The 24,411-nt window shown below is 55.0% G+C and overlaps 1 protein-coding gene across 1 annotated transcript in view; it reads left to right on the top strand.

The window, feature by feature from the left end:
- Positions 1 to 7,648: 7,648 nt before the first annotated feature.
- LOC144489562 (rab GTPase-binding effector protein 2-like) overlaps positions 7,649 to 24,411 on the top strand; it is a 51,508-nt gene continuing 34,745 nt past the window's right edge. The window contains exons 1-6 of the mRNA XM_078207426.1: positions 7,649 to 7,754; positions 9,404 to 9,580; positions 10,616 to 10,773; positions 14,447 to 14,542; positions 19,898 to 20,200; positions 23,383 to 23,499. Coding sequence (XP_078063552.1) covers positions 7,736 to 7,754; positions 9,404 to 9,580; positions 10,616 to 10,773; positions 14,447 to 14,542; positions 19,898 to 20,200; positions 23,383 to 23,499 — 870 coding nt within the window. The 5' untranslated portion in view covers positions 7,649 to 7,735. The remainder of the gene's footprint in view (positions 7,755 to 9,403; positions 9,581 to 10,615; positions 10,774 to 14,446; positions 14,543 to 19,897; positions 20,201 to 23,382; positions 23,500 to 24,411) is intronic.

Below are 24,411 nucleotides of genomic sequence, written 5' to 3'. Positions count from 1 at the left end.
CTATCTCTGTAACCCCCTCCAGCCCCCCTACACCCCCTCCCTATGTCTGTAACCTCCTCCAGCCCCCTACACCCCCTCCCTATCTCTGTAACCTCCTCCAGCCCCCTACACCCCTCCCTATCTCTGTAACCTCCTCCAGCCCCCTACACCCCTCCCTATCTCTGTAACCTCCCCAGCCCCCTACACCCCTCCCTATCTCTGTAACCTCCTCCAGCCCCCTACACCCCTCCCTATCTCTGTAACCTCCTCCAGCCCCCTACACCCCGTCCCTATCTCTGTAACCCCCTCCAGCCCCCTACACTCCCTCCCCATCTCTGTAACCCCCTCCAGCCCCCGACACCCCCTCCAGCCCCCTACACCCCCTCCCTATCTCTGTAAGCTCCTCCAGCCCCCTACACCCCCTCCCTATCTCTGTAACCCCCTGCAGCCCCCTACACCCCCTCCCTATCTCTGTAACCTCCTCCAACCTCCTACACCCCCTCCCTATCTTTGTTACCCCTTCCAGCCCCCTACACCCCTCCCTATCTCTGTAACATCCTCCAGCCCCCTACACCCCCTCCCTATCTCTGTAACCTCCTCCAGCCCCCTACACCCCCTCCCTATCTCTGTAACCTCCTCCAACCTCCTACACCCCCTCCCTATCTTTGTTACCCCTTCCAGCCCCCTACACCCCTCCCTATCTCTGTAACATCCTCCAGCCCCCTACACCCCCTCCCTATCTCTGTAACCTCCTCCAGCCCCCTACACCCCCTCCCTATCTCTGTAACCCCCTCCAGCCCCCTACACCCCCTCCCTATCTCTGTAACCTCCTCCAGCCCCCTACACCCTCTCCCTATCTCTGTAACCCCCTCCAGCCCCCTACACCCCCTCCCTATCTCTGTAACCTCCTCCAGCCGCCTACACCCCCTCCCTATCTCTGTAACCTCCTCCAGCCCCTACACCCCCTCCCTATCTCTGTAACCTCCTCCAGCCCCTACACCCCCTCCCTATCTCTGTAACCTCCTCCAGCCCCGACACCCCTCCCTATCTCTGTAACCCCCTACACCCCCTCCCTATCTCTGTAACCTCCTCCAGCTCCCTACACCCCCTCCCTATCTCTGTAACCCTCTCCAGCCCCCTACACCCCCTCCCTATCTCTGTAACCTCCTCCAGCTCCCTACACCACTCCCTGTCTCTGTAACCTCCTCCAGCTCCCTACACCCCCTCCCTATCTCTGTAACCCTCTCCAGCTCCCTACACCCCCTCCCTATCTCTGTAACCCTCTCCAGCTCCCTACACCCCCTCCCTATCTCTGTAACCCCCTGCAGCCCCCTCCCTATCTCTGTAACCCCCTCCAGCCCCCCTACACCCCCTCCCTATCTCTGTAACCTCCTCCAGCCCCCTACACCCCCTCCCTATCTCTGTAACCTCCTCCAGCCCCCTACACCCCTCCCTATCTCTGTAACCTCCTCCAGCCCCCTACACCCCTCCCTATCTCTGTAACCTCCTCCAGCCCCCTACACCCCTCCCTATCTCTGTAACCTCCTCCAGCCCCCTACACCCCTCCCTATCTCTGTAACCTCCTCCAGCCCCTACACCCCTCCCTATCTCTGTAACCTCCTCCAGCCCCCTACACCCCTCCCTATCTCTGTAACCTCCTCCAGCCCCCTACACCCCCTCCCTATCTCTGTAACCCCCTCAGCCCCCCTACACCCCCTCCCTATCTCTGTAACCTCCTCCAGCCCCCTACACCCCCTCCCTCTCTCTGTAACCTCCTCCAGCCCCCTACACCCCGTCCCTATCTCTGTAACCCCCTCCAACCCCCTACATCCCCTCCCTATCTCTGTAACCTCCTCCTGACCCCCTACACCCCCTCCCTATCTCTGTAACCTCCTCCAGCCCCCTACACCCTTCCCTATCTCTGTAACCTCCTCCAGCCCCCTACACCCCTCCCTATCTCTGTAACCTCCTCCAGCCCCCTACACCCCTCCCTATCTCTGTAACCTCCTCCAGCCCCCTACACCCCGTCCCTATCTCTGTAACCCCCTCCAACCCCCTACATCCCCTCCCTATCTCTGTAACCTCCTCCTGACCCCCTACACCCCCTCCCTATCTCTGTAACCTCCTCCAGCCCCCTCCCTATCTCTGTAACCTCCTCCAGCCCCTACCATCCTCCCTCCCTATCTCTATTCACGGATTTGTGAAGGGCAAGTCGTGCCTCACAAATTTGATTGAATTTTTTGAGGAGGTAACTAAGTGTGTTGATGAAGGTAGGGCGGTTGATGTCATAGACATGGATTTTAGTAAGGCGTTTGATAAGGTCCCCCATGGTCGGCTTATGATGAAAGTAAGGAGGTGTGGGATAGAGGGAAAGTTGGCCGATTGGATAGGTAACTGGCTGTCTGATCGAAGACAGCGGGTGGTGGTGGATGGAAAATTTTCGGATTGGAGGCAGGTTGCTAGCGGAGTGCCGCAGGGATCAGTGCTTGGTCCTCTGCTCTTTGTGATTTTTATTAATGACTTAGAGGAGGGGGCTGAAGGGTGGATCAGTAAATTTGCTGATGACACCAAGATTGGTGGAGTAGTGGATGAGGTGGAGGGCTGTTGTAGGCTGCAAAGAGACATAGATAGGATGCAAAGCTGGGCTGAAAAATGGCAAATGGAGTTTAACCCTGATAAATGTGAGGTGATTCATTTTGGATTCAATTTAAATGTGGATTACAGGGTCAAAGGTAGGGTTCTGAAGACTGTGGAGGAACAGAGAGATCTTGGGGTCCATATCCACAGATCTCTAAAGGTTGCCACTCAAGTGGATAGAGCTGTGAAGAAGGCCTATAGTATGTTCTATGTACTATGAGAGAGAGAGAGACATCCAATAAGATTACGGCTGATCTTTTCGTGGACTCAGCTCCACTTACCCGCCCACTCACCTTAATTCCTTTACCGTTCCAAACTCTATCTATCCTTGCCTTAAAAACATTCAATGAGGGAGCCTCAACTGGGCAGGGAATTCCACAGATTCACAACCCTTTGTGTGAAGAAGTTCCTCCTCAACTCAGTCCTAAATCTGCTCCCCCTTATTTTGAGGCCATGCCCCCGAGTTCTAGTTTCACCCGCCAGTGGAAACAACTTCCCTGCTTCTATCTTATCTATTCCCTTCATCATCTTATATGTTTCTATAAGATCTCCCCTCATTCTTCTGAATTCCAATGAGTATAGCCCCAGTCTACTCAGTCTCTGCTCATAAGCCAACCCTCTCAACTCCGGAATCAACCTAGTGAATCTCCTCTGCACCCCCTCCAGTGCCCAGTATATCCTTTCTCAAGTCAGGAGATCCAAAACTGTACACCACTCTCTGGCTGAAGAAATTCCTCCTGTGGAAAAGATTGAAAGGGTGCAGAGGAGATTTACAAGGATGTTGCCTGGATTGAGTGGCATGCCTTATGAGGATAGGCTGAGGGAGCTCGGTCTTTTCTCCTTGGAGAGACGTAGGATGAGAGGAGACCTAATAGAGGTGTATAAGATGTTGAGAGGCATAGATCGTGTGGACTCTCAGAGGCTTTTTCCCAGGGTGGAAATGTCTGCTACGAGAGGACACAGGTTTAAGGTGCTGCGGGGTAGGTACAGGGGAGATGTTCAGGGGTAAGTTTTTCACACAGAGGGTGGTGGGCGAGTGGAATCGGCTGCCGTCAGTGGTGGTGGAGGCGAACTCAACAGGGTCTTTTAAGAGACTCCTGGATGAGTACATGGGACTTAATAGGATGGAGGGTTATAGGTAGGCCTAAAAGGTAGGGATATGTTCGGCACAGGTTTTGGGGCTGAAGGGCCTGTTTTGTGCTGTAGTTTTTCTATGTTCTATCTCTGTTTTAAAGGATCGTCCCTTCAGCCTGAGGCTGTGTTCCCTCTGGTTCTAGTTTTTCCTACTCGTGGAAACATCCTCTCCGCGTCCACTCTATCCAGGCCTCGCAGTATCCTGTAAGTTTCAATAAGATCCCTCCCCCAGCTCATCATTCTAACCCAGAAGGCTGGATTCCTGTAACAAGTGGGCATTAACCGATGCTGTATTGTGTTTATTTGGAGGGTTTTGTGTGTTGGATGTTGGCTTTCGTTGGAACACATTCGAGGTATTTCCTTAAGAGTGATACATTATCCTGATTGCTGTGTTTCTCACTGGTGATTGTTACAAGTTCTTGCTCTGTGTCTGACTGCACACGACAATAATATTCTTAATTAAACTTGGGTTTTCAATAAAAGCTCCTTCGTGGGTCAGTTGGGTCACACCTGGAGTGAAACCTCTCTCGCTCATCCGAGCCACATTCAACGTAAAACAATCAAAGAACAGTACAGCACAGGAGCAGGCCCTTCGGCCCCTCCAAGCCCGCGCCGCTCCCCGGTCCAAACTAGACCATTCTTTTGTATCCCTCCATTCCCACTCCGTTCATGTGGCTGTCTAGATAAGTCTTAAACGTTCCCAGTGTGTCCGCCTCCACCACCTTGCCCGGCAGCGCATTCCAGGCCCCCACCACCCTCTGTGTAAAATACGTCCTTCTGATATCCGTGTTAAACCTCCCCCCCCCCTCACCTTGAACCTATGACCCCTCGTGAACGTCACCACCGACCTGGGGAAAAACTTCCCACCGTTCACCCTATCTATGCCTTTCATAATTTTATACACCTCTATTAAGTCTCCCCTCATCCTCCGTCTTTCCAGGGAGAACAACCCCAGTTTACCCAATCTCTCCTCATAACTAAGCCCCTCCAGACCAGGCAACATCCTGGTAAACCTCCTCTGCACTCTCTCTAAAGCCTCCACGTCCTTCTGGTAGTGTGGCGACCAGAACTGGACGCAGTACTCCAAATGCGGCTGAACCAACGTTCTATACAACCGCAACATCAGACCCCAACTTTTATACTCTATGCCCCGTCCTATAAAGGCAAGCATGCCATATGCCTTCTTCACCACCTTCTCCACCTGTGACGTCACCTTCAAGGATCTGTGGACTTGCACACCCAGGTCCCTCTGCATATCTACACCCTTTATGGTTCTGCCATTTATCGTATAGCTCCCCCCTACATTATTTCTACCAAAATGCATCCCTTCGCATTGATCTGGATTGAACTCCATCTGCCATTTCTTTGCCCAAATTTCCAGCCGATCTATATCCTTCTGTAGCCTCTGACAATGTTCCTCACTATCTGCAAGTCCTGCCAATTTTGTGTCGTCCGCAAACCTCCCCCCTCCCCCTCACCTTGAACCTATGACCCCTCGTGAATGTCACCACCGACCCGGGGAAAAGCTTCCCACCGTTCACCCTATCTATGCCTTTCATAATTTTATACACCTCTATTAGGTCACCCCTCATCCTCCGTCTTTCCAGGGAGAACAACCCCAGTTTACCCAATCTCTCCTCATAACTAAGCCCCTCCATACCAGGCAACATCCTGGTAAACCTCCTCTGCACTCTCTCCAAAGCCTCCACGTCCTTCTGGTAGTGTGGCGACCAGAACTGGACGCAGTATTCCAAATACGTTACAGGTCAGGCTACATCAACGGGGACGAAGTAGAAAGGGTCGAGAGAGCTTCAAGTCTCTAGGTGTCCAGATCCCCAACAACCTGTCCTGCTCCCCCCCACGCCGACACTATAGTTAAGAAAGCCCCATCAACCCCTCTACTTTCTCAGGAGACTAAGGAAATTCGGCATGTCAGCTCCGACTCTCACCAACTTTTACAGATGCCCCATAGAAAGCATTCTTTCTGGGTTGTATCACAGCTTGGTCTGGGGCTCCTGCTCTGCCCAAGACCGCAAGGAACTACAAAAGGGGTCGTGAATGTAGCCCAATCCATCACCAGCCTCCCATCCATTGACTCTGTCTACACTTCCCGCTGCCTCGGGGAAAAGCAGCCGGCATAATTAAGGACCCCACGCACCCCGGACATTCTCTCTTCCACCTTCTTCCGTCGGGAACAGGATACAAAAGTCTGAGGTCACGTACCGACCGACTCAAGAACAGCTTCTTCCCTGCTGCTTTTGAATGGACCGACCTCGCATTAAGTTGATCTTTCTCTGCACCCCGAGCTGTGACTGTAACGCTACATTCTGCACCCTCTCCTTTCCTTCTCTATGAACGGTATGCTTTGTCTGTATAGCGCGCAAGGAACGATACTTTTCACTGTATCCCAATACATGTGACAACAATAGATCAAATCAGATCAAAATCTTCATTGAACAGCTTGAATTATCCGACCTAACTTGTAACAGACGGGGTTACCCCTTCGTAGAGGGGTCAATAACAGGAGAGAGGGGGGGAGGGAGGAGGGGGGGTTGTGGGAGGGGGGGGTTGGGGGGAGGGGGGGGTTGGGGGGGAGGGGGGGGTTGGGGGGAGGGGGGGGTTGGGGGGGAGGGGGGGTTGGGGGGAGGGGGAGGGCGGGTTGGGGGGAGGGGGGGTGGGGGGGTGGGGGGAGGGGGGGGTTGGGGAGGGGGAGGGGGGGGTTGGGGAGGGGGAGGGGGGGGTTGGGGAGGGGGGAGGGGGGGTTGGGGAGGGGGGAGGGGGGTTGGGGAGGGGGGGGAGGGGGGTTGGGGAGGGGGGAGGGAGGGGGGGAGGGGGGGTTGGGGAGGGGGGGGAGGGGGGTTGGGGAGGGGGGGAGGGGGGGTTGGGGAGGGGGGGAGGGGGGGTTGGGGAGGGGGGGAGGGGGGGTTGGGGAGGGGGGAGGGGGGTTGGGAGGGGGGGGAGGGGGAGGGGGGGTTGGGGAGGGGTTTGGGGGAGGGGGGTTGGGGAGGGGGGAGGGGGGGTTGGGGAGGGGGGAGGGGGGTTGGGGAGGGGGGAGGGGGGTTGGGGAGGGGGGAGGGGGGGTTGGGGAGGGGGGAGGGGGGGTTGGGGAGGGGTTTGGGGGAGGGGGGGTTGGGGAGGGGGAGGGGGGGTTGGGGAGGGGGGAGGGGGGGTTGGGGAGGGGGAGGGGGGGTTGGGGAGGGGGGAGGGGGGGTTGGGGAGGGGTTTGGGGGAGGGGGGGTTGGGAGGGGGGAGGGGGGGAGGGAGGGAGGGGGGGTTGGGGAGGGGGGTTGGGGGAGGGGGGGGAGGGGGGAGGGGGGAGGGGGGAGGGGGGGGAGGGGGGGTTGGGGAGGGGGGGGAGGGGGGAGGGGGGGAGGAGGGAGGGGGGAGGGGGGAGGGGTTGGGAGGGGGGGTTGGGGAGGGGGGGAGGGGGGGAGGGAGGGAGGGGGGGAGGGGGGGTTGGGGAGGGGGGGTTGGGGGAGGGGGGGGAGGGGGGTTGGGGAGGGGAGGGGGGTTGGGGGAGGGGGGGAGGGGGAGGGGGGAGGGGGTGAATCTCCAGCTGTTTCCATTGGGAATTCTGCCCCCTGGGACTGGGAGGACTCATTGCTGCTCCTCCAGCGCGCACTGCCCTCTGGGATATTGGAGGACTCACTGGGGATTTGCTGTTGGAGGAGCCACCGCGCTGCCTCCCGGGATGCTGGAGGACTCCCCCCTGGTCCTCCCGGCCGCGCTGCCTCCCGGGATGTTGGAGGACTCCCCCTGGTCCTCCCGGCCGCGCTGCCTCTCGGGATCTTGGAGGACTCCCCCCTGGTCCTCCCGGCCGCGCTGCCTCTCGGGATGTTGGAGGACTCCCCCTGGTCCTCCCGGCCGCGCTGCCTCTCGGGATGTTGGAGGACTCCCCCTGGTCCTCCCGGTTGGGGCTCAGGAAGAGGCGGTGTTTGGTTCTCTGGGTCTCGGCTCCGGGAGCGCGGGAGGAACCGGGAGAGACATGGAGAGAGAGAGAGAGGGTGAGAGAGACTGACCCCTGACCCCCAGCCCCTGACCCCCAAACCCTGACCCCCAAACCCTGACCCCCAAACCCTGACCCCCAGCCCCTGACCCCCAATTAACCACAACCCCTGACCCCCAAACTCTGACCCCTGACCCACAGGTTAACCATAACCCCCCCACCCCTGACCCCCAACCTCTGACCCCCAACCTCTGACCCCGCATCAACCCCCAACCTCTGACCCCGCATTAACCCCCAACCTCTGACCCCGCATTAACCCCCAACCTCTGACCCCGCATTAACCCCCAACCTCTGACCCCGCATTAACCCCCAACCTCTGACCCCGCATTAACCCCCAACCTCTGACCCCGCATTAACCCCCAACCTCTGACCCCGCATTAACCCCCAACCTCTGACCCCGCATTAACCCCCAACCTCTGACCCCGCATTAGAATGCAAGACTGGGCGGAGAAGTGGCAGATGGACTTCAACCCGGATAAGTGTGTGGTGATCCATTTTGGCAGATCCAATGGGATGAAGCAGCAGTATAATATGAAGGGTACCATTCTTAGCAGTGTAGAGGATCAGAAGGACCTTGGGGTCCGGGTCCATAGGACTCTTAAATCGGCCTCGCAGGTGGAGGATGCGGTCAAGAAGGCGTACGGCGTACTAGCCTTCATTAATCGAGGGATTGAGTTTAGGAGTCGGGAGATAATGCTGCAGCTTTATAGGACCCTGGTTAGACCCCACTTGGAGTACTGCGCGCAGTTCTGGTCACCTCATTACAGGAAAGATGTTGAAGCCATTGAAAGGGTGCAGAGGAGATTTACAAGGATGTTGCCTGGATTGGGGGGCATGCCTTATGAGGATAGGTTGAGGGAGCTTGGTCTCTTCTCCCTGGAGAGACGAAGGATGAGAGGTGACCTGATAGAGGTTTACAAGATGTTGAGAGGTCTGGATAGGGTAGACTCTCAGAGGCTATTTCCAAGGGCTGAAATGGTTGCTACGAGAGGACACAGGTTTAAGGTGCTGGGGGGTAGGTACAGAGGAGATGTCAGGGGTAAGTTTTTCACTCAGAGGGTGGTGGGTGAGTGGAATCGGCTGACGTCGGTGGTGGTGGAGGCAAACTCGTTGGGGTCTTTTAAGAGACTTCTGGATGAGTACATGGGACTTAATGGGATTGAGGGCTATAGATAGGCCTAGAGGTAGGGATGTGATCGGCGCAACTTGTGGGCCGAAGGGCCTGTTTGTGCTGTGGCTTTCTATGTTCTATGTTCTATTAACCCCAACCTCTGACCCCGCATTAACCCCAACCTCTGACCCCGCATTAACCCCCAACCTCTCTCCCCGCATTAACGCCAACCTCTGACCCCGCATTAACCCCAACCTCTGACCCCGCATTCACCCCCAACCTCTGACCCCGCATTAACGCCAACCTCTGACCCCGCATTAACCCCCAACCACTGACCTCTGACCCTGCATTGACCCTAAACTCTGACCCCACATTAACCTCTGACCCCTGCAGTAACCCTATCTTGTGATCCTCTCCTCTGCTATCCCGCAGTGAGGGGCCGAATGACCCCCTGCCCCTCGGTCCCCCTCCCCGCTCCGCCCCGGGGTGGCTGGCGCCTGCCCTGTCGCTAATCCCTGTCCCTCTGTGTCTGTCAGGCGGTGCGGTGCTCAGCAGCACGGAGTCTCTGCAGCTCCAGCTCTCCCAGGCCCTGGCCGAGATCGAGAATATCAAGGCCGTCGCCACCGTGTCCGAGAACACCAAGCAGGAGGCCATCGACCGGGTGAGGCGGCATTGCCAGGAGGAGGTGGCTTCCCTGCAGACCATCATGAAGGGTGAGCCGGGGGCGGGGGAGGGGGCGGGGACTCGGGATCGATACCAGCACTCTGTCCGCCTGTCCCTGGCAAACCGGAATCTCCCTGTCCGCCTGTCCCTCGCAAACAGGAAACCCCCTGTCTGCCTGAACGTCACAAACCGGAATCTCCCTGTCCGCCTGTCCCTCGCAAACAGGAATCTCCCTGTCCGCCTGTACATCACAAACAGGAAACCCCCTGTCTGCCTGAACGTCACAAACCGGAATATTCCTGTCCGCCTGTCCCTCGCAAACAGGAATCCCCCTGTCTGCTTGTGCGTCACAGACAGGAATCTCCCTGTCCGCCTGTACATCACAGACAGGAATCTCCCTGTCCGCCTGTACATCACAGACAGGAATCTCCCTGTCCGCCTGTACATCACAAACAGGAAACTTCCTGTCTGCCTGTACATCACAGACCGGAATCTCCCTGTCCGGCTGTACATCACAGACCGGAATCTCCCTGTCCGCCTGTACATCACAGACAGGAATCTCCCTGTCCGCCTGTACATCACAGACCGGAATCTCCCTGTCCGCCTGTACATCACAAACAGGAAACTTCCTGTCTGCCTGTACATCACAGACCGGAATCTCCCTGTCCGGCTGTACATCACAGACCGGAATCTCCCTGTCCGCCTGTACATCACAAACAGGAAACTTCCTGTCTGCCTGTACATCACAGACCGGAATCTCCCTGTCCGGCTGTACATCACAGACCGGAATCTCCCTGTCCGGCTGTACGACACAAACAGGAAACTCCCTGTCTCTCTGCACAGCTCTACTGTCTGCCACTGTCTGCCTGTACAACTCCCAACTGTAACCTCCAATCTGCCTGTGGAACCACAACGACACTGACTGACTGTGTAACGAAGGTGGGACAATTGTGACTCCCCCTGCACAAACCAAGCTGTAAAGAGATGATTTATCAGCAAAATGTAACTTGTCAAACGCGACCAGACTTGTACACGGCGCTCCGAGTGTGATCGCAGAGTTATCTTTGCTCCTCTCACCACACCAGAATCGATCAGTAGTTACGAAACGCAGCTGAAGAGTGTCGACAAGGAGCGGGCACAGTGGCGCCAGTACCAAGATTCCAAGGAGCGGGAGATTGCGAAACTCCGGAGGCAGCTGTCGGGAAATAACCCACAGGACAACCTGGAGAACGAGATGAAAAAGGTAACTGGGAGCTTTACTCTGTATCTAACCCTGTGCTGTACCTGTCCCGGGAGTGTTTGATGGGGGACGGTGTAGAGGGAGCTTTACTCTGTATCTAACCCCGTGCTGTACCTGTCCTGGGAGTGTTTGATGGGGGACAGTGTAGAGGGAGCTTTACTCTGTATCTAACCCCGTGCTGTACCTGTCCTGGGAGTGTTTGATGGGGGACAGTGTAGAGGGAGCTTTACTCTGTATCTAACCCCGTGCTGTACCTGTCCTGGGAGTGTTTGATGGGGGACAGTGTAGAGGGAGCTTTACTCTGTATCTAACCCCGTGCTGTACCTGTCCTGGGAGTGTTTGATGGGGGACGGTGTAGAGGGAGCTTTACTCTGTATCTAACCCCGTGCTGTCCCTGTCCTGGGAGTGTTTGATGGGGGGACGGTGTAGAGGGAGCTTTACTCTGTATCTAACCCCGTGCTGTACCTGTCCTGGGAGTGTTTGATGGGGGACAGTGTAGAGGGAGCTTTACTCTGTATCTAACCCCGTGCTGTACCTGTCCTGGGAGTGTTTGATGGGGACAGTGTAGAGGGAGCTTTACTCTGTATCTAACCCCGTGCTGTACCTGTCCTGGGAGTGTTTGATGGGGACAGTGTAGAGGGAGCTTTACTCTGTATCTAACCCCGTGCTGTCCCTGTCCTGGGAGTGTTTGATGGGGGACAGTGTAGAGGGAGCTTTACTCTGTATCTAACCCCGTGCTGTACCTGTCCTGGGAGTGTTTGATGGGGACAGTGTAGAGGGAGCTTTACTCTGTATCTAACCCCGTGCTGTCCCTGTCCTGGGAGTGTTTGATGGGGGACAGTGTAGAGGGAGCTTTACTCTGTATCTAACCCCGTGCTGTACCTGTCCTGGGAGTGTTTGATGGGGGACAGTGTAGAGGGAGCTTTACTCTGTATCTAACCCCGTGCTGTACCTGTCCTGGGAGTGTTTGATGGGGGACAGTGTAGAGGGAGCTTTACTCTGTATCTAACCCCGTGCTGTACCTGTCCTGGGAGTGTTTGATGGGGGACGGTGTAGAGGGAGCTTTACTCTGTATCTAACCCCGTGCTGTCCCTGTCCTGGGAGTGTTTGATGGGGGACAGTGTAGAGGGAGCTTTACTCTGTATCTAACCCCGTGCTGTACCTGTCCTGGGAGTGTTTGATGGGGGACAGTGTAGAGGGAGCTTTACTCTGTATCTAACCCCGTGCTGTACCTGTCCTGGGAGTGTTTGATGGGGGACAGTGTAGAGGGAGCTTTACTCTGTATCTAACCCCGTGCTGTACCTGTCCTGGGAGTGTTTGATGGGGAACAGTGTGGAGGGAGCTTTACTCTGTATCTAACCCCGTGCTGTACCTGTCCTGGGAGTGTTTGATGGGGGACAGTGTAGAGGAAGCTTTACTCTGTATCCAACCCCGTGCTGTAGCTGTCCTGGGAGTGTTTGATGGGGGACAGTGTAGAGGGAGCTTTACTCTGTATCTAACCCCGTGCTGTACCTGTCCTGGGAGTGATTGATGGGGGACAGTGTAGAGGGAGCTTTACTCTGTATCTAACCCCGTGCTGTACCTGTCCTGGGAGTGTTTGATGGGGGACAGTGTAGAGGGAGCTTTACTCTGTATCTAACCCCGTGCTGTACCTGTCCTGGGAGTGTTTGATGGGGACAGTGTAGAGGGAGCTTTACTCTGTATCTAACCCCGTGCTGTACCTGTCCTGGGAGTGTTTGATGGGGGACAGTGTAGAGGGAGCTTTACTCTGTATCTAACCCCGTGCTGTACCTGTCCTGGGAGTGTTTGATGGGGGACAGTGTAGAGGGAGCTTTACTCTGTATCTAACCCCGTGCTGTACCTGTCCTGGGAGTGTTTGATGGGGGACAGTGTGGAGGGAGCTTTACTCTGTATCTAACCCCGTGCTGTACCTGTCCTGGGAGTGTTTGATGGGGGACAGTGTAGAGGAAGCTTTACTCTGTATCTAACCCCGTGCTGTACCTGTCCTGGGAGTGTTTGATGAGGGACAGTGTAGAGGGAGCTTTACTCTGTATCTAACCCCGTGCTGTCCCTGTCCTGGGAGTGTTTGATGGGGGACAGTGTAGAGGGAGCTTTACTCTGTATCTAACCCCGTGCTGTACCTGTCCTGGGACTGTTTGCTGGGGGACAGTGTAGAGGGAGCTTTACTCTGTATCTAACCCCGTGCTGTACCTGTCCTGGGACTGTTTGCTGGGGGACAGTGTAGAGGGAGCTTTACTCTGTATCTAGCCCCGTGCTGTACCTGTCCTGGGAGTGTTTGATGGGGACAGTGTAGAGGGAGCTTTACTCTGTATCTAACCCCGTGCTGTACCTGTCCTGGGAGTGTTTGATGGGGGACAGTGCAGAGGGAGCTTTACTCTGTATCTAACCCCGTGCTGTAACTGTCCTGGGAGTGTTTGATGGGGGACAGTGTCGAGGGAGCTTTACTCTGTATCTAACCCCGTGCTGTCCCTGTCCTGGGAGTGTTTGATGGGGACAGTGTCGAGGGAGCTTTACTCTGTATCTAACCCCGTGCTGTACCTGTCCTGGGAGTGTTTGATGGGGGACAGTGCAGAGGGAGCTTTACTCTGTATCTAACCCCGTGCTGTAACTGTCCTGGGAGTGTTTGATGGGGGACAGTGTCGAGGGAGCTTTACTCTGTATCTAACCCCGTGCTGTCCCTGTCCTGGGAGTGTTTGATGGGGGACAGTGCAGAGGGAGCTTTACTCTGTATCTAACCCCGTGCTGTACCAGTCCTGGGAGTGTTTGATGGGGGACAGTGTAGAGGGAGCTTTACTCTGTATCTAACCCCGTGCTGTCCCTGTCCTGGGAGTGTTTGATGGGGGACAGTGTAGAGGGAGCTTTACTCTGTATCTAACCCCGTGCTGTACCTGTCCTGGGAGTGTTTGATGGGGGACAGTGTAGAGGGAGCTTTACTCTGTATCTAACCCCGTGCTGTCCCTGTCCTGGGAGTGTTTGATGGGGACAGTGTCGAGGGAGCTTTACCCTGTATCTAACCCCGTGCTGTACCTGTCCTGGGAGTGTTTGATGGGGGACAGTGCAGAGGGAGCTTTACTCTGTATCTAACCCCGTGCTGTAACTGTCCTGGGAGTGTTTGATGGGGGACAGTGTCGAGGGAGCTTTACTCTGTATCTAACCCCGTGCTGTCCCTGTCCTGGGAGTGTTTGATGGGGGACAGTGCAGAGGGAGCTTTACTCTGTATCTAACCCCGTGCTGTCCCTGTCCTGGGAGTGTTTGATGGGGGACAGTGTAGAGGGAGCTTTACTCTGTATCTAACCCCGTGCTGTCCCTGTCCTGGGAGTGTTTGATGGGGGACAGTGTAGAGGGAGCTTTACTCTGTATCTAACCCCGTGCTGTACCTGTCCTGGGAGTGTTTGATGGGGGACAGTGTAGAGGGAGCTTTACTCTGTATCTAACCCCGTGCTGTACCTGTCCTGGGAGTGTTTGATGGGGGACAGTGTAGAGGGAGCTTTACTCTGTATCTAACCCCGTGCTGTAACTGTCCTGGGAGTGTTTGATGGGGACAGGGTAGAGGGAGCTTTACTCTGTATCTAACCCCGTGCTGTAACTGTCCTGGGAGTGTTTGATGGGGGGACAGTGTAGAGGGAGCTTTACTCTGTGTTTGTGTTGGTTACAGGCCCAGGAGGATGCTGAGAAGCTGCGTTCGATCGTGATGCCCATGGAACTGGAGATTGCGTCCCTGAAAGAGAGGTTGGCCAGGGCAGAGGACCAGGTTGGCATTGCCAGGAGGGCCCTGCAGCGGGTTAACTGGGAGCTCAGGGCAGTGGCTTGCTCCACAAGTGTTAGGATTTCAGCCTCTCCCACTCCCCTCCTTGCCTCGGCTCTCCCATCGGGGAGGGGAGGGGTGTAGAGGGAGCAAATGACCTCTCGGGCTGCCTGATGAGTAAGGTCGTGGATGACACAGAAATTGGAGGAGTTGCCGATAGTGAAGAGGATTGTCAGAGGGTACCGCAAGCTACGGGTGGCACAGCGGGTTAGCACTGCTGCCTCACAGCGCCAGGGACCCGGGTTCCATTCCCGGCTCGGGTCACTGTCTGTGTGGAGTCTGCACGTTCTCCCCGTGTCTGCGCGGGTTTCCTCCGGGTGCTCCGGTTTCCTCCCACAGTCCAAAAGACGTGCAGGTTCGGTGGATTGGCCATGCTAAATTGCCCCTTAGTGTCCTGGGATGTGTAGGTTAGGGTGGATTGGCCATGCTAAATTGCCCCTTAGTGTCCAAAGATGTGTAGGTTAGGTGCATTGGCCATGCTAAATTGTCCCTTAGTGTCCAAAGATGTGTAGGTTAGATGGATTGGCCATGCTAAATTGTCCCTTAGTGTCCAAAGATGTGTAGGTTCGATGGATTGGCCATGCTAAATTGTCCCTTAGTGTCCAAAGATGTGCAGGTTAGGTGGATTGGCCATGCTAAATTGTCCCTTAGTGTCCAAAGATGTGCAGGTTAGGTGGATTGGCCATGCTAAGTTGTCCCTTAGTGTCCAAAGATGTGTAGGTTAGGTGGATTGGCCATGCTAAATTGTCCCTTAGTGTCCAAAGATGTGTAGGTTCGATGGATTGGCCATGCGAAATTGCCCCTTAGTGTCCAAAGATGTGTAGGTTAGATGGATTGGCCATGCTAAATTGCCCCTTAGTGTCCAAAGATGTGTAGGTTAGATGGATTGGCCATGCTAAATTGTCCCTTAGTGTCCAAAGATGTGCAGGTTAGGTGATTGGCCATGCTAAATTGTCCCTTAGTGTCCAAAGATGTGTAGGTTAGGTGGATTGGCCATGCTAAATTGCCCCTTAGTGTCCAAAGCTGTGTAGGTTAGGTGGATTGGCCATGCTAAATTGCCCCTTAGTGTCCAAAGATGTGTAGGTTAGGTGGATTGGCCATGTTAAATTGTCCCTTAGTGTCCAAAGATGTGCAGGTTAGGGGGATTGGCCATGCTAAATTGTCCCTTAGTGTCCAAAGATGTGCAGGTTAGGTGGATTGGCCATGCTAAGTTGTCCCTTAGTGTCCAAAGATGTGTAGGTTAGGTGGATTGGCCATGCTAAATTGTCCCTTAGTGTCCAAAGATGTGTAGGTTCGATGGATTGGCCATGCGAAATTGCCCCTTAGTGTCCAAAGATGTGTAGGTTAGATGGATTGGCCATGCTAAATTGCCCCTTAGTGTCCAAAGATGTGTAGGTTAGATGGATTGGCCATGCTAAATTGTCCCTTAGTGTCCAAAGATGTGCAGGTTAGGTGATTGGCCATGCTAAATTGTCCCTTAGTGTCCAAAGATGTGTAGGTTAGGTGGATTGGCCATGCTAAATTGCCCCTTAGTGTCCAAAGCTGTGTAGGTTAGGTGGATTGGCCATGCTAAATTGCCCCTTAGTGTCCAAAGATGTGTAGGTTAGGTGGATTGGCCATGTTAAATTGTCCCTTAGTGTCCAAAGATGTGCAGGTTAGGGGGATTGGCCATGCTAAATTGTCCCTTAGTGTCCAAAGATGTGCAGGTTAGGGGGATTGGCCATGCTAAATTGCCCCTTAGTGTCCAAAGATGTGTAGGTTGGGGGGATTGGCCATGCTAAATTGTCCCTTAGTGTCCAAAGATGTGCAGGTTAGGTGGATTGGCCATGCTAAATTGTCCCTTAGTGTCCAAAGATGTGCAGGTTAGGTGGATTGGCCATGCTAAATTGTCCCTTAGTGTCCAAAGATGTGCAGGTTAGGTAGATTGGCCGTGCTAAATTGTCCCTTAGTGTCCAAAGATGTGTAGGTTAGGTAGATTGGCCATGCTAAATTGTCCCTTAGTGTCCAAAGATGTGTAGGTTAGGTGGATTGGCCATGCTAAATTGTCCCCTTAGTGTCCAAAGATGTGCAGGTTAGGTAGATTGGCCATGCTAAATTGTCCCTTAGTGTCCAAAGATGTGTAGGTTAGGTAGATTGGCCATGCTAAATTGTCCCTTAGTGTCCAAAGATGTGTAGGTTAGGTGGATTGGCCATGCTAAATTGTCCCCTTAGTGTCCAAAGATGTGCAGGTTAGGTGGATTGGCCATGCTAAATTGTCCCTTAGTGTCGAAAGATGTGGAGGTTAGGTGGATTGGCCATGCTAAATTGTCCCTTACTGTCCAAAGATGTGTAGGTTAGGTGGATTGGCCATGCTAAATTGTCCCTTAGTGTCCAAAGATGTGTAGGTTAGGTGGATTGGCCATGCTAAATTGTCCCTTAGTGTCCAAAGATGTGCAGGTTAGGTAGATTGGCCATGCTAAATTGTCCCTTAGTGTCCAAAGATGTGTAGGTTAGGTGGATTGGCCATGCTAAATTGTCCCTTAGTGTCCAAAGATGTGTAGGTTAGGTGGATTGGCCATGCTAAATTGTCCCTTAGTGTCCAAAGATGTGTCGGTTAGGGTGGGTTGGCCATGCTAAATTGTCCCCTTAGTGTCCAAAGATGTGTAGGTTAGGTGGATTGGCCATGCTAAATTGTCCCTTAGTGTCCAAAGATGTGTAGGTTTGGGGGATTGGCCATGCTAAATTGTCCCTTAGTGTCCAAAGATGTGTAGGTTAGGGTGGATTGGCCATGCTAAATTGTCCCCTTAGTGTCCAAAGATGTGCAGGTTAGGTGGATTGGCCGTGCTAAATTGTCCCTTCATGTCAGGAGGATTAGCAGGGTAAATAGGTGGGGCTACAGGGCCTGGGTGGGATTGTGGCCGGTGCAGACTCGATGGGCCAAATGGCCTCCTTCTGCACTGTAGAGATTCTATGATATAGATCAGTTGGAGACTTGGGCGGAGAGATGGCAGATGGAGTTTAATCCAGACAAATGCGAGGTGATGCATTTTGGTCGATCGAACCAGGGCAGGACTTATTCAGTTAATGGTAGGGTGTTGGGGAGAGTTACAGAACAAAGAGATCTCGGGGTACAGGTTCATAGCTCCTTGAAAGTGGAGTCACAGGGGGACAGAGTGGTGAAGAAGGCATTCGGCATGCTTGGTTTCATCGGTCAGAACATTGAATACAGGAGTTGGGACGTCTTGTTGAAGTTAGATCATAGAACAGTACAGCACAGAACAGGCCCTTCGGCCCACGATGTTGTGCCGAGCTTTATCTGAAACCAAGATCAAGCTATCCCACTCCCTACCATCCTGGTGTGCTCCATGTGCCTATCCAATAACCGCTTAAATGTTCCTAAAGTGTCTGACTCCACTATCACTGCAGGCAGTCCATTCCACACCCCAACCACTCTCTGCGTAAAGAACCTACCTCTGATATCCTGATAGTGAGAGGGCATGGGATCCAAGGGGCTGTTGCCTTGTGGATCCAGAACTGGCTTGCCTGCAGAAGGCAGAGAGTGGCTGTGGAGGGATCTTTCTCTGCATGGAGGTCAGTGACCAGTGGAGTGCCCCAGGGATCTGTTCTGGGACCCTTGCTGTTTGTCATTTTCATAAATGACCTGGATGAGGAAGTGGAGGGATGGGTTGGTAAGTTTGCTGACGACACCAAGGTAGGTGGTGTTGTGGATAGTTTGGAGGGATGTCAGAAGTTGCAGCGAGACATAGATAGAATGCAAGACTGGGCGGAGAAGTGGCAGATGGACTTCAACCCGGATAAGTGTGTAGTGATCCATTTTGGCAGATCCAATGGGATGAAGCAGCAGTATAATATGAAGGGTACCATTCTTAGCAGTGTAGAGGATCAGAAGGACCTTGGGGTCCGGGTCCATAGGACTCTTAAATCGGCCTCGCAGGTGGAGGATGCGGTCAAGAAGGCGTACGGCGTACTGGCCTTCATTAATCGAGGGATTGAGTTTAGGAGTCGGGAGATAATGCTGCAGCTTTATAGGACCCTGGTTAGACCCCACTTGGAGTACTGCGCGCAGTTCTGGTCACCTCATTACAGGAAAGATGTTGAAGCCATTGAAAGGGTGCAGAGGAGATTTACAAGGATGTTGCCTGGATTGGGGGGCATGCCTTATGAGGATAGGTTGAGGGAGCTTGGTCTCTTCTCCCTGGAGAGACGAAGGATGAGAGGTGACCTGATAGAGGTTTACAAGATGTTGAGAGGTCTGGATAGGGTAGACTCTCAGAGGCTATTTCCAAGGGCTGAAATGGTTGCTACGAGAGGACACAGGTTTAAGGTGCTGGGGGGTAGGTACAGGGGGGATGTCAGGGGTAAGTTTTTCACTCAGAGGGTGGTGGGTGAGTGGAATCGGCTGACGTCGGTGGTGGTGGAGGCAAACTAGTTGGGGTCTTTTAAGAGACTTCTGGATGAGTACATGGGATTTAATGGGATTGAGGGCTATAGATAGGCCTAGAGGTGGGGATGTGATCGGCGCAACTTGTGGGCCGAAGGGCCTGTTTGTGCTGTGGCTTTCTATGTTCCTGTATCTCCCACCACGAACCCTATAGTTATGCCCCCTTGTAATAGCTCCATCCACCCTGTACAAGACATTGGTAAGGCCACACTTGGAATACTGCGTACAGTTCTGGTCACCCCTATTATAGAAAGGATATTATTAAACTAGAAAGAGGGCAGGAAGGATTTACTAGGATGCTACTGGGACTTGATGGAGTGAGTTGGAAGGAGAGGCTGGATAGACTGGGACTTTTTTCTCTGGAGCGTAGGAGGCTGAGGGGTGATCTTATAGAGGTCTATAAAATAATGAGGGGCACAGATCAGCTAGATAGTCAATATCTTTTCCCCAAAGGTAGGGGAGTCTAAAACTAGAGGGCACAGGTTTAAGGTGAGAGATACAGAAGGGTCCAGAGGGGCAATGTTTTCACACAGAGGGTGGTGAGTGTCTGGAACGAGAGGCAGTAGTAGAGGCGGGTACAATTTTGTCTTTTAAAAAGCTGTTACATGGGTGCAGAGGGATATGGGGCAAACGCGGGCAATTGGGATTAGCTTAGGGGTTTCAAAAAAGGGACAGCATGGACAAGTTGGGCCGAAGGGCCTGTTTCCATGCTGGAAACCTCTGTCACCTCGATGAGGATGGGGGTCACGGGCTTCGGGTTGACCCCGAGAATGGAATGGTGAAAGGTCAGAGTGCAGCACTGATTGACTGTTGGCGTATTTTCTCCCCGACCCCCCCCCCCCCCCTTTCCCCGAACGCAGCTCTCCGCCGACCCGTCCCTGACACCCTCCCTCCCCCAGCGCTGGGAGGCGGGCTCACCCCCGCGGGAGTGGGTCCCCGAGGAGGGCGACGGCTGCACCGTGGCTGACACCTTCGCCGCCAACTGTACCACCTGGAGCACCACCTCGGGGCGGGAGCCCTGCCCAGGGCGACCCCTACCCGCTGGGAGGGAGGACACGGCCTCACTGCTCTCAACCGGCACCCTGGTTCCAGAATCCATCTACCTCCCTCCGCCCGGGCATCACCTACTCCTGGACGAGGAATGGAGTGAGCTGCAGCAAGAGGTGAGGTGCCCGCAACGCCCAGCTCCGCCTGCCTCTCCCTCTCTGGCCGTCTCTCTCCCTCTCTCGCCGTCTCTCCCTCTCCCTCTCTCGCCGTCTCTCCCTCTCTCACTCTCGCCGTCTCTCTCTCTCTCTCGCTCTCTCACCGTCTCTCTCTCGCCGTCTCTCCCTCTCTCACTCTCGCCGTCTCTCTCTCTCGCCGTCTCTCTCTCGCCGTCTCTCTCCCTCTCTCTGGCCGTCTCTCTCTCTCTCTCTCTGGCCGTCTCTCTCTCTCTCTCTCGAGCCGTCTCTCTCTCTTCCTCTCGCCGTCTCTCTCTCTCTCGCCGTCTCTCTCTCTCTCGCCGTCTCTCTCTCTCTCTCTCTCTCTCTCTCTCTCTCTCTCGAGCCGTCTCTCTCTCTCTCTCTCGCTGTCTCTCTCTCTCTCTCTCTCGCCGTCTCTCTCTCTCTCGCCGTCTCTCTCTCTCTCTCACTCGCCGTCTCTCTCTCTCTCGCCGTCTCTCCCTCTCTCTCTCGAGCCGTCTCTCTCTCTCTCTCGAGCCGTCTCTCTCTCTCTCTCTCTTGCCGTCTCTCTCTCTCTCTCTCGCCGTCTCTCTCTCTCTGGCCGTCTCTCTCTCTCGCCCTCTCTCTCTCGCCCTCTCTCTCTCTCTCTCGCCCTCTCTCTCTCTCTCTCGCCCTCTCTCTCTCTCGCCCTCTCTCTCTCTCTCTCGCCGTCTCTCTCTCTCTCGTCGTCTCTCTCTCTCGCCGTCTCTCTCTCTCTCTCTCGAGCCGTCTCTCTCTCTCTCGAGCCGTCTCTCTCTCTCTCTCTCGAGCCGTCTCTCTCTCTCTCGAGCCGTCTCTCTCTCTCTCGCCGTCTCTCTCTCTCTCTCACTCGCCGTCTCTCTCTCTCTCGCCGTCTCTCTCTCTCTCTCGCCGTCTCTCTCTCTCGCCGTCTCTCTCTCTCTCTCGCCGTCTCTCACTCTCTCGCCGTCTCTCTCTCTCTCTCTCTCTCTCTCGCCGTCTCTCTCTCTCTCTCGAGCCATCTCTCTCTCTCTCGCTGTCTCTCTCTCTCTCGCCGTCTCTCTCTCTCTCTCGCCGTCTCTCTCTCTCTCGCCGTCTCTCTCTCTCTCTCGCCGTCTCTCTCTCTCTCGCCATCTCTCTCTCTCGCTCTCTATCGCCGTCTCTCTCTCTCTCTCGCCCTCTCTCTCTCTCGAGCCGTCTCTCTCTCTCTCTCGCCGTCTCTCTCTCTCTCTCTCGAGCCGTCTCTCTCTCTCTCGCCGTCTCTCTCTCTCGCCGTCTCTCTCTCTCTCTCGCCGTCTCTCTCTCTCGAGCCGTCTCTCTCTCTCTCGCCGTCTCTCTCTCTCTCTCTCTCGAGCCGTCTCTCTCTCTCGAGCCGTCTCTCTCTCTCGAGCCGTCTCTCTCTCTCTCTCGCCGTCTCTCTCTCTCTCTCGCTGTCTCTCTCTCTCTCGAGCCGTCTCTCTCTCTCTCGAGCCGTCTCTCTCTCTCTCTCGCCGTCTCTCTCTCGCCCTCTCTCTCTCTCGCCGTCTCTCTCTCTCTCTCGCCGTCTCTCTCTCGCCCTCTCTCTCTCTCTCTCGCCGTCTCTCTCTCTCTCGCCATCTCTCTCTCTCTCTCGCCGTCTCTCTCTCTCTCTCGCCGTCTCTCTCTCTCTCTCGCCGTCTCTCTCTCTCTCTCGCCGTCTCTCTCTCTCTCTCGCCGTCTCTCTCTCTCGCCGTCTCTCTCTCTCTCTCGCCGTCTCTCTCTCTCTCTCGCCGTCTCTCTCTCGCCCTCTCTCTCTCTCTCGCCGTCTCTCTCTCTCTCTCGCCGTCTCTCTCTCTCTCGCCAACTCTCTCTCTCTCTCGAGCCGTCTCTCTCTCTCGCCGTCTCTCTCTCTCTCGCCGTCTCTCTCTCTCTCTCGAGCCGTCTCTCTCTCTCTCGAGCCGTCTCTCTCTCTCTCGAGCCGTCTCTCTCTCTCTCGCCGTCTCTCTCTCTCTCTCTCGCCGTCTCTCTCTCTCTCTCTCGAGCCGTCTCTCTCTCTCTCGTCGTCTATCTCTCTCGCCGTCTCTCTCTCTCTCGCCGTCTCTCTCTCTCGCCGTCTCTCTCTCTCGCCGTCTCTCTCTCTCTCGCCGTCTCTCTCTCTCTCGCCGTCTCTCTCTCTCTCGCCGTCTCTCTCTCTCTCTCGCCGTCTCTCTCGCTCTCTCTCGCCGTCTCTCTCTCTCTCTTTCTCTCTCTGTTTCTCTCTCTCTCTCTCGCCGTCTCTCTCTCTCTCTCGCCGTCTCTCTCTCTCTCTCGAGCCGTCTCTCTCTCTCTCTCGCCGTCTCTCTCTCTCTCTCTCTCTCTCTCTCGAGCCGTCTCTCTCTCTCGAGCCGTCTCTCTCTCTCTCTCGCCGTCTCTCTCTCTCTCTCGCCGTCTCTCTCTCTCTCTCGCTGTCTCTCTCTCTCTCGCCGTCTCTCTCTCTCTCTCGCCGTCTCTCTCTCTCTCTCGCCGTCTCTCTCTCTCTCTCGCCGTCTCTCTCTCTCTCTCGAGCCGTCTCTCTCTCTCTCGAGCCGTCTCTCTCTCTCTCGAGCCGTCTCTCTCTCTCTCTCGCCGTCTCTCTCTCTCTCCGTCTCTCTCTCTCTCTCGCCGTCTCTCTCTCTCTCTCGCCGTCTCTCTCTCTCTCTCGAGCCGTCTCTCTCTCTCTCGAGCCGTCTCTCTCTCTCTCTCGCCGTCTCTCTCTCTCTCTCGCCCTCTCTCTCTCGCCGTCTCTCTCTCTCTCGCCGTCTCTCTCTCTCAGGCCGTCTCTCTCTCTCTGGCCGTCTCTCTCTCTCTCGCCGTCTCTCTCTCTCTCTCTCGCCGTCTCTCTCTCTCTCGCCGTCTCTCTCTCTCTCTCGCCCTCTCTCTCTCTCGCCGTCTCTCTCTCTCTCGTCTCTCTCTCGCCGTCTCTCTCTCTCTCTCTCTCTCTCTCTCTCGCCGTCTCTCTCTCTCTCGCCGTCTCTCTCTCTCTAGCCGTCTCTCTCTCTCTCTCGCCGTCTCTCTCTCTCTCTCGCCGTCTCTCTCTCTCTCGCCGTCTCTCTCTCTCTAGCCGTCTCTCTCTCTCTCTCGCCGTCTCTCTCTCGCCGACTCTCGCTCTCTCGCCGTCTCTCTCTCTCTCGCCGTCTCTCTCTCTCTCTCTCGGTGTCTCTCTCTCTCTCTCTCTGCCCCTCTCACACTCTTCCTTTCTCCTATCTCTCCAGGTGAAGCAGCACAAGGTGTCCCTACACCAGACACGGGAGCAGCTGGAAAGGGAGTCGATGGTCAGAAAAAACCTGGAGGAAGCCTTGAGACAAAGCAGTGACAATTGCAGCCACGAGGTGACCAGGAACGGTGTCTCTCAGTCCCCCCTCTCTCTCTCTCTCTCAGGGAGATATCTGTACACTGACTGGTGTCTCTCAGTCCCCCCTCTCTCTCTCTCTCTCAGGGAGATATCTGTACACTGACTGGTGTCTCTCAGTCCCCTCTCTCTCTCTCTCAGGGAGATATCTGTACACTGACTGGTGTCTCTCAGTCCTCTCTCTCTCTCAGGGAGATATCTGTACACTGACTGGTGTCTCTCAGTCCCCTCTCTCTCTCTCAGGGAGATATCTGTACACTGACTGGTGTCTCTCAGTCCCCTCTCTCTCAGGGAGATATCTGTACACTGACTGGTGTCTCTCAGTCCCCTCTCTCTCAGGGAGATATCTGTACACTGACTGGTGTCTCTCAGTCCTCTCTCTCTCTCTCAGGGAGATATCTGTACACTGACTGGTGTCTCTCAGTCCCCTCTCTCTCTCTCAGGGAGATATCTGTACACTGACTGGTGTCTCTCAGTCCCCTCTCTCTCTCTCAGGGAGATATCTGTACACTGACTGGTGTCTCTCAGTCCCCTCACTCTCTCTCAGGGAGATATCTGTACACTGACTGGTGTCTCTCAGTCCCCTCTCTCTCAGGGAGATATCTGTACACTGACTGGTGTCTCTCAGTCCCCTCTCTCTCTCTCTCTCTCTCAGGGAGATATCTGTACACTGACTGGTGTCTCTCAGTCCCCTCTCTCTCAGGGAGATATCTGTACACTGACTGGTGTCTCTCAGTCCCCCCTCTCTCTCTCAGGGGGATATCTGTACACTGACTGGTATCTCTCAGTCCCCTCTCTCTCTCTCAGGGAGATATCTGTACACTGACTGGTGTCTCTCAGTCCCCCCTCTCTCTCTCAGGGAGATATCTGTACACTGACTGGTGTCTCTCAG

Source organism: Mustelus asterias, unplaced genomic scaffold (genome assembly GCF_964213995.1).
Source record: "Mustelus asterias unplaced genomic scaffold, sMusAst1.hap1.1 HAP1_SCAFFOLD_2313, whole genome shotgun sequence".
NCBI classification, from domain to species: Eukaryota; Metazoa; Chordata; class Chondrichthyes; order Carcharhiniformes; family Triakidae; genus Mustelus; species Mustelus asterias.
Note: the sequence above shows the minus strand (reverse complement) of the source record. Positions and strands in the feature narration are given on the sequence as shown.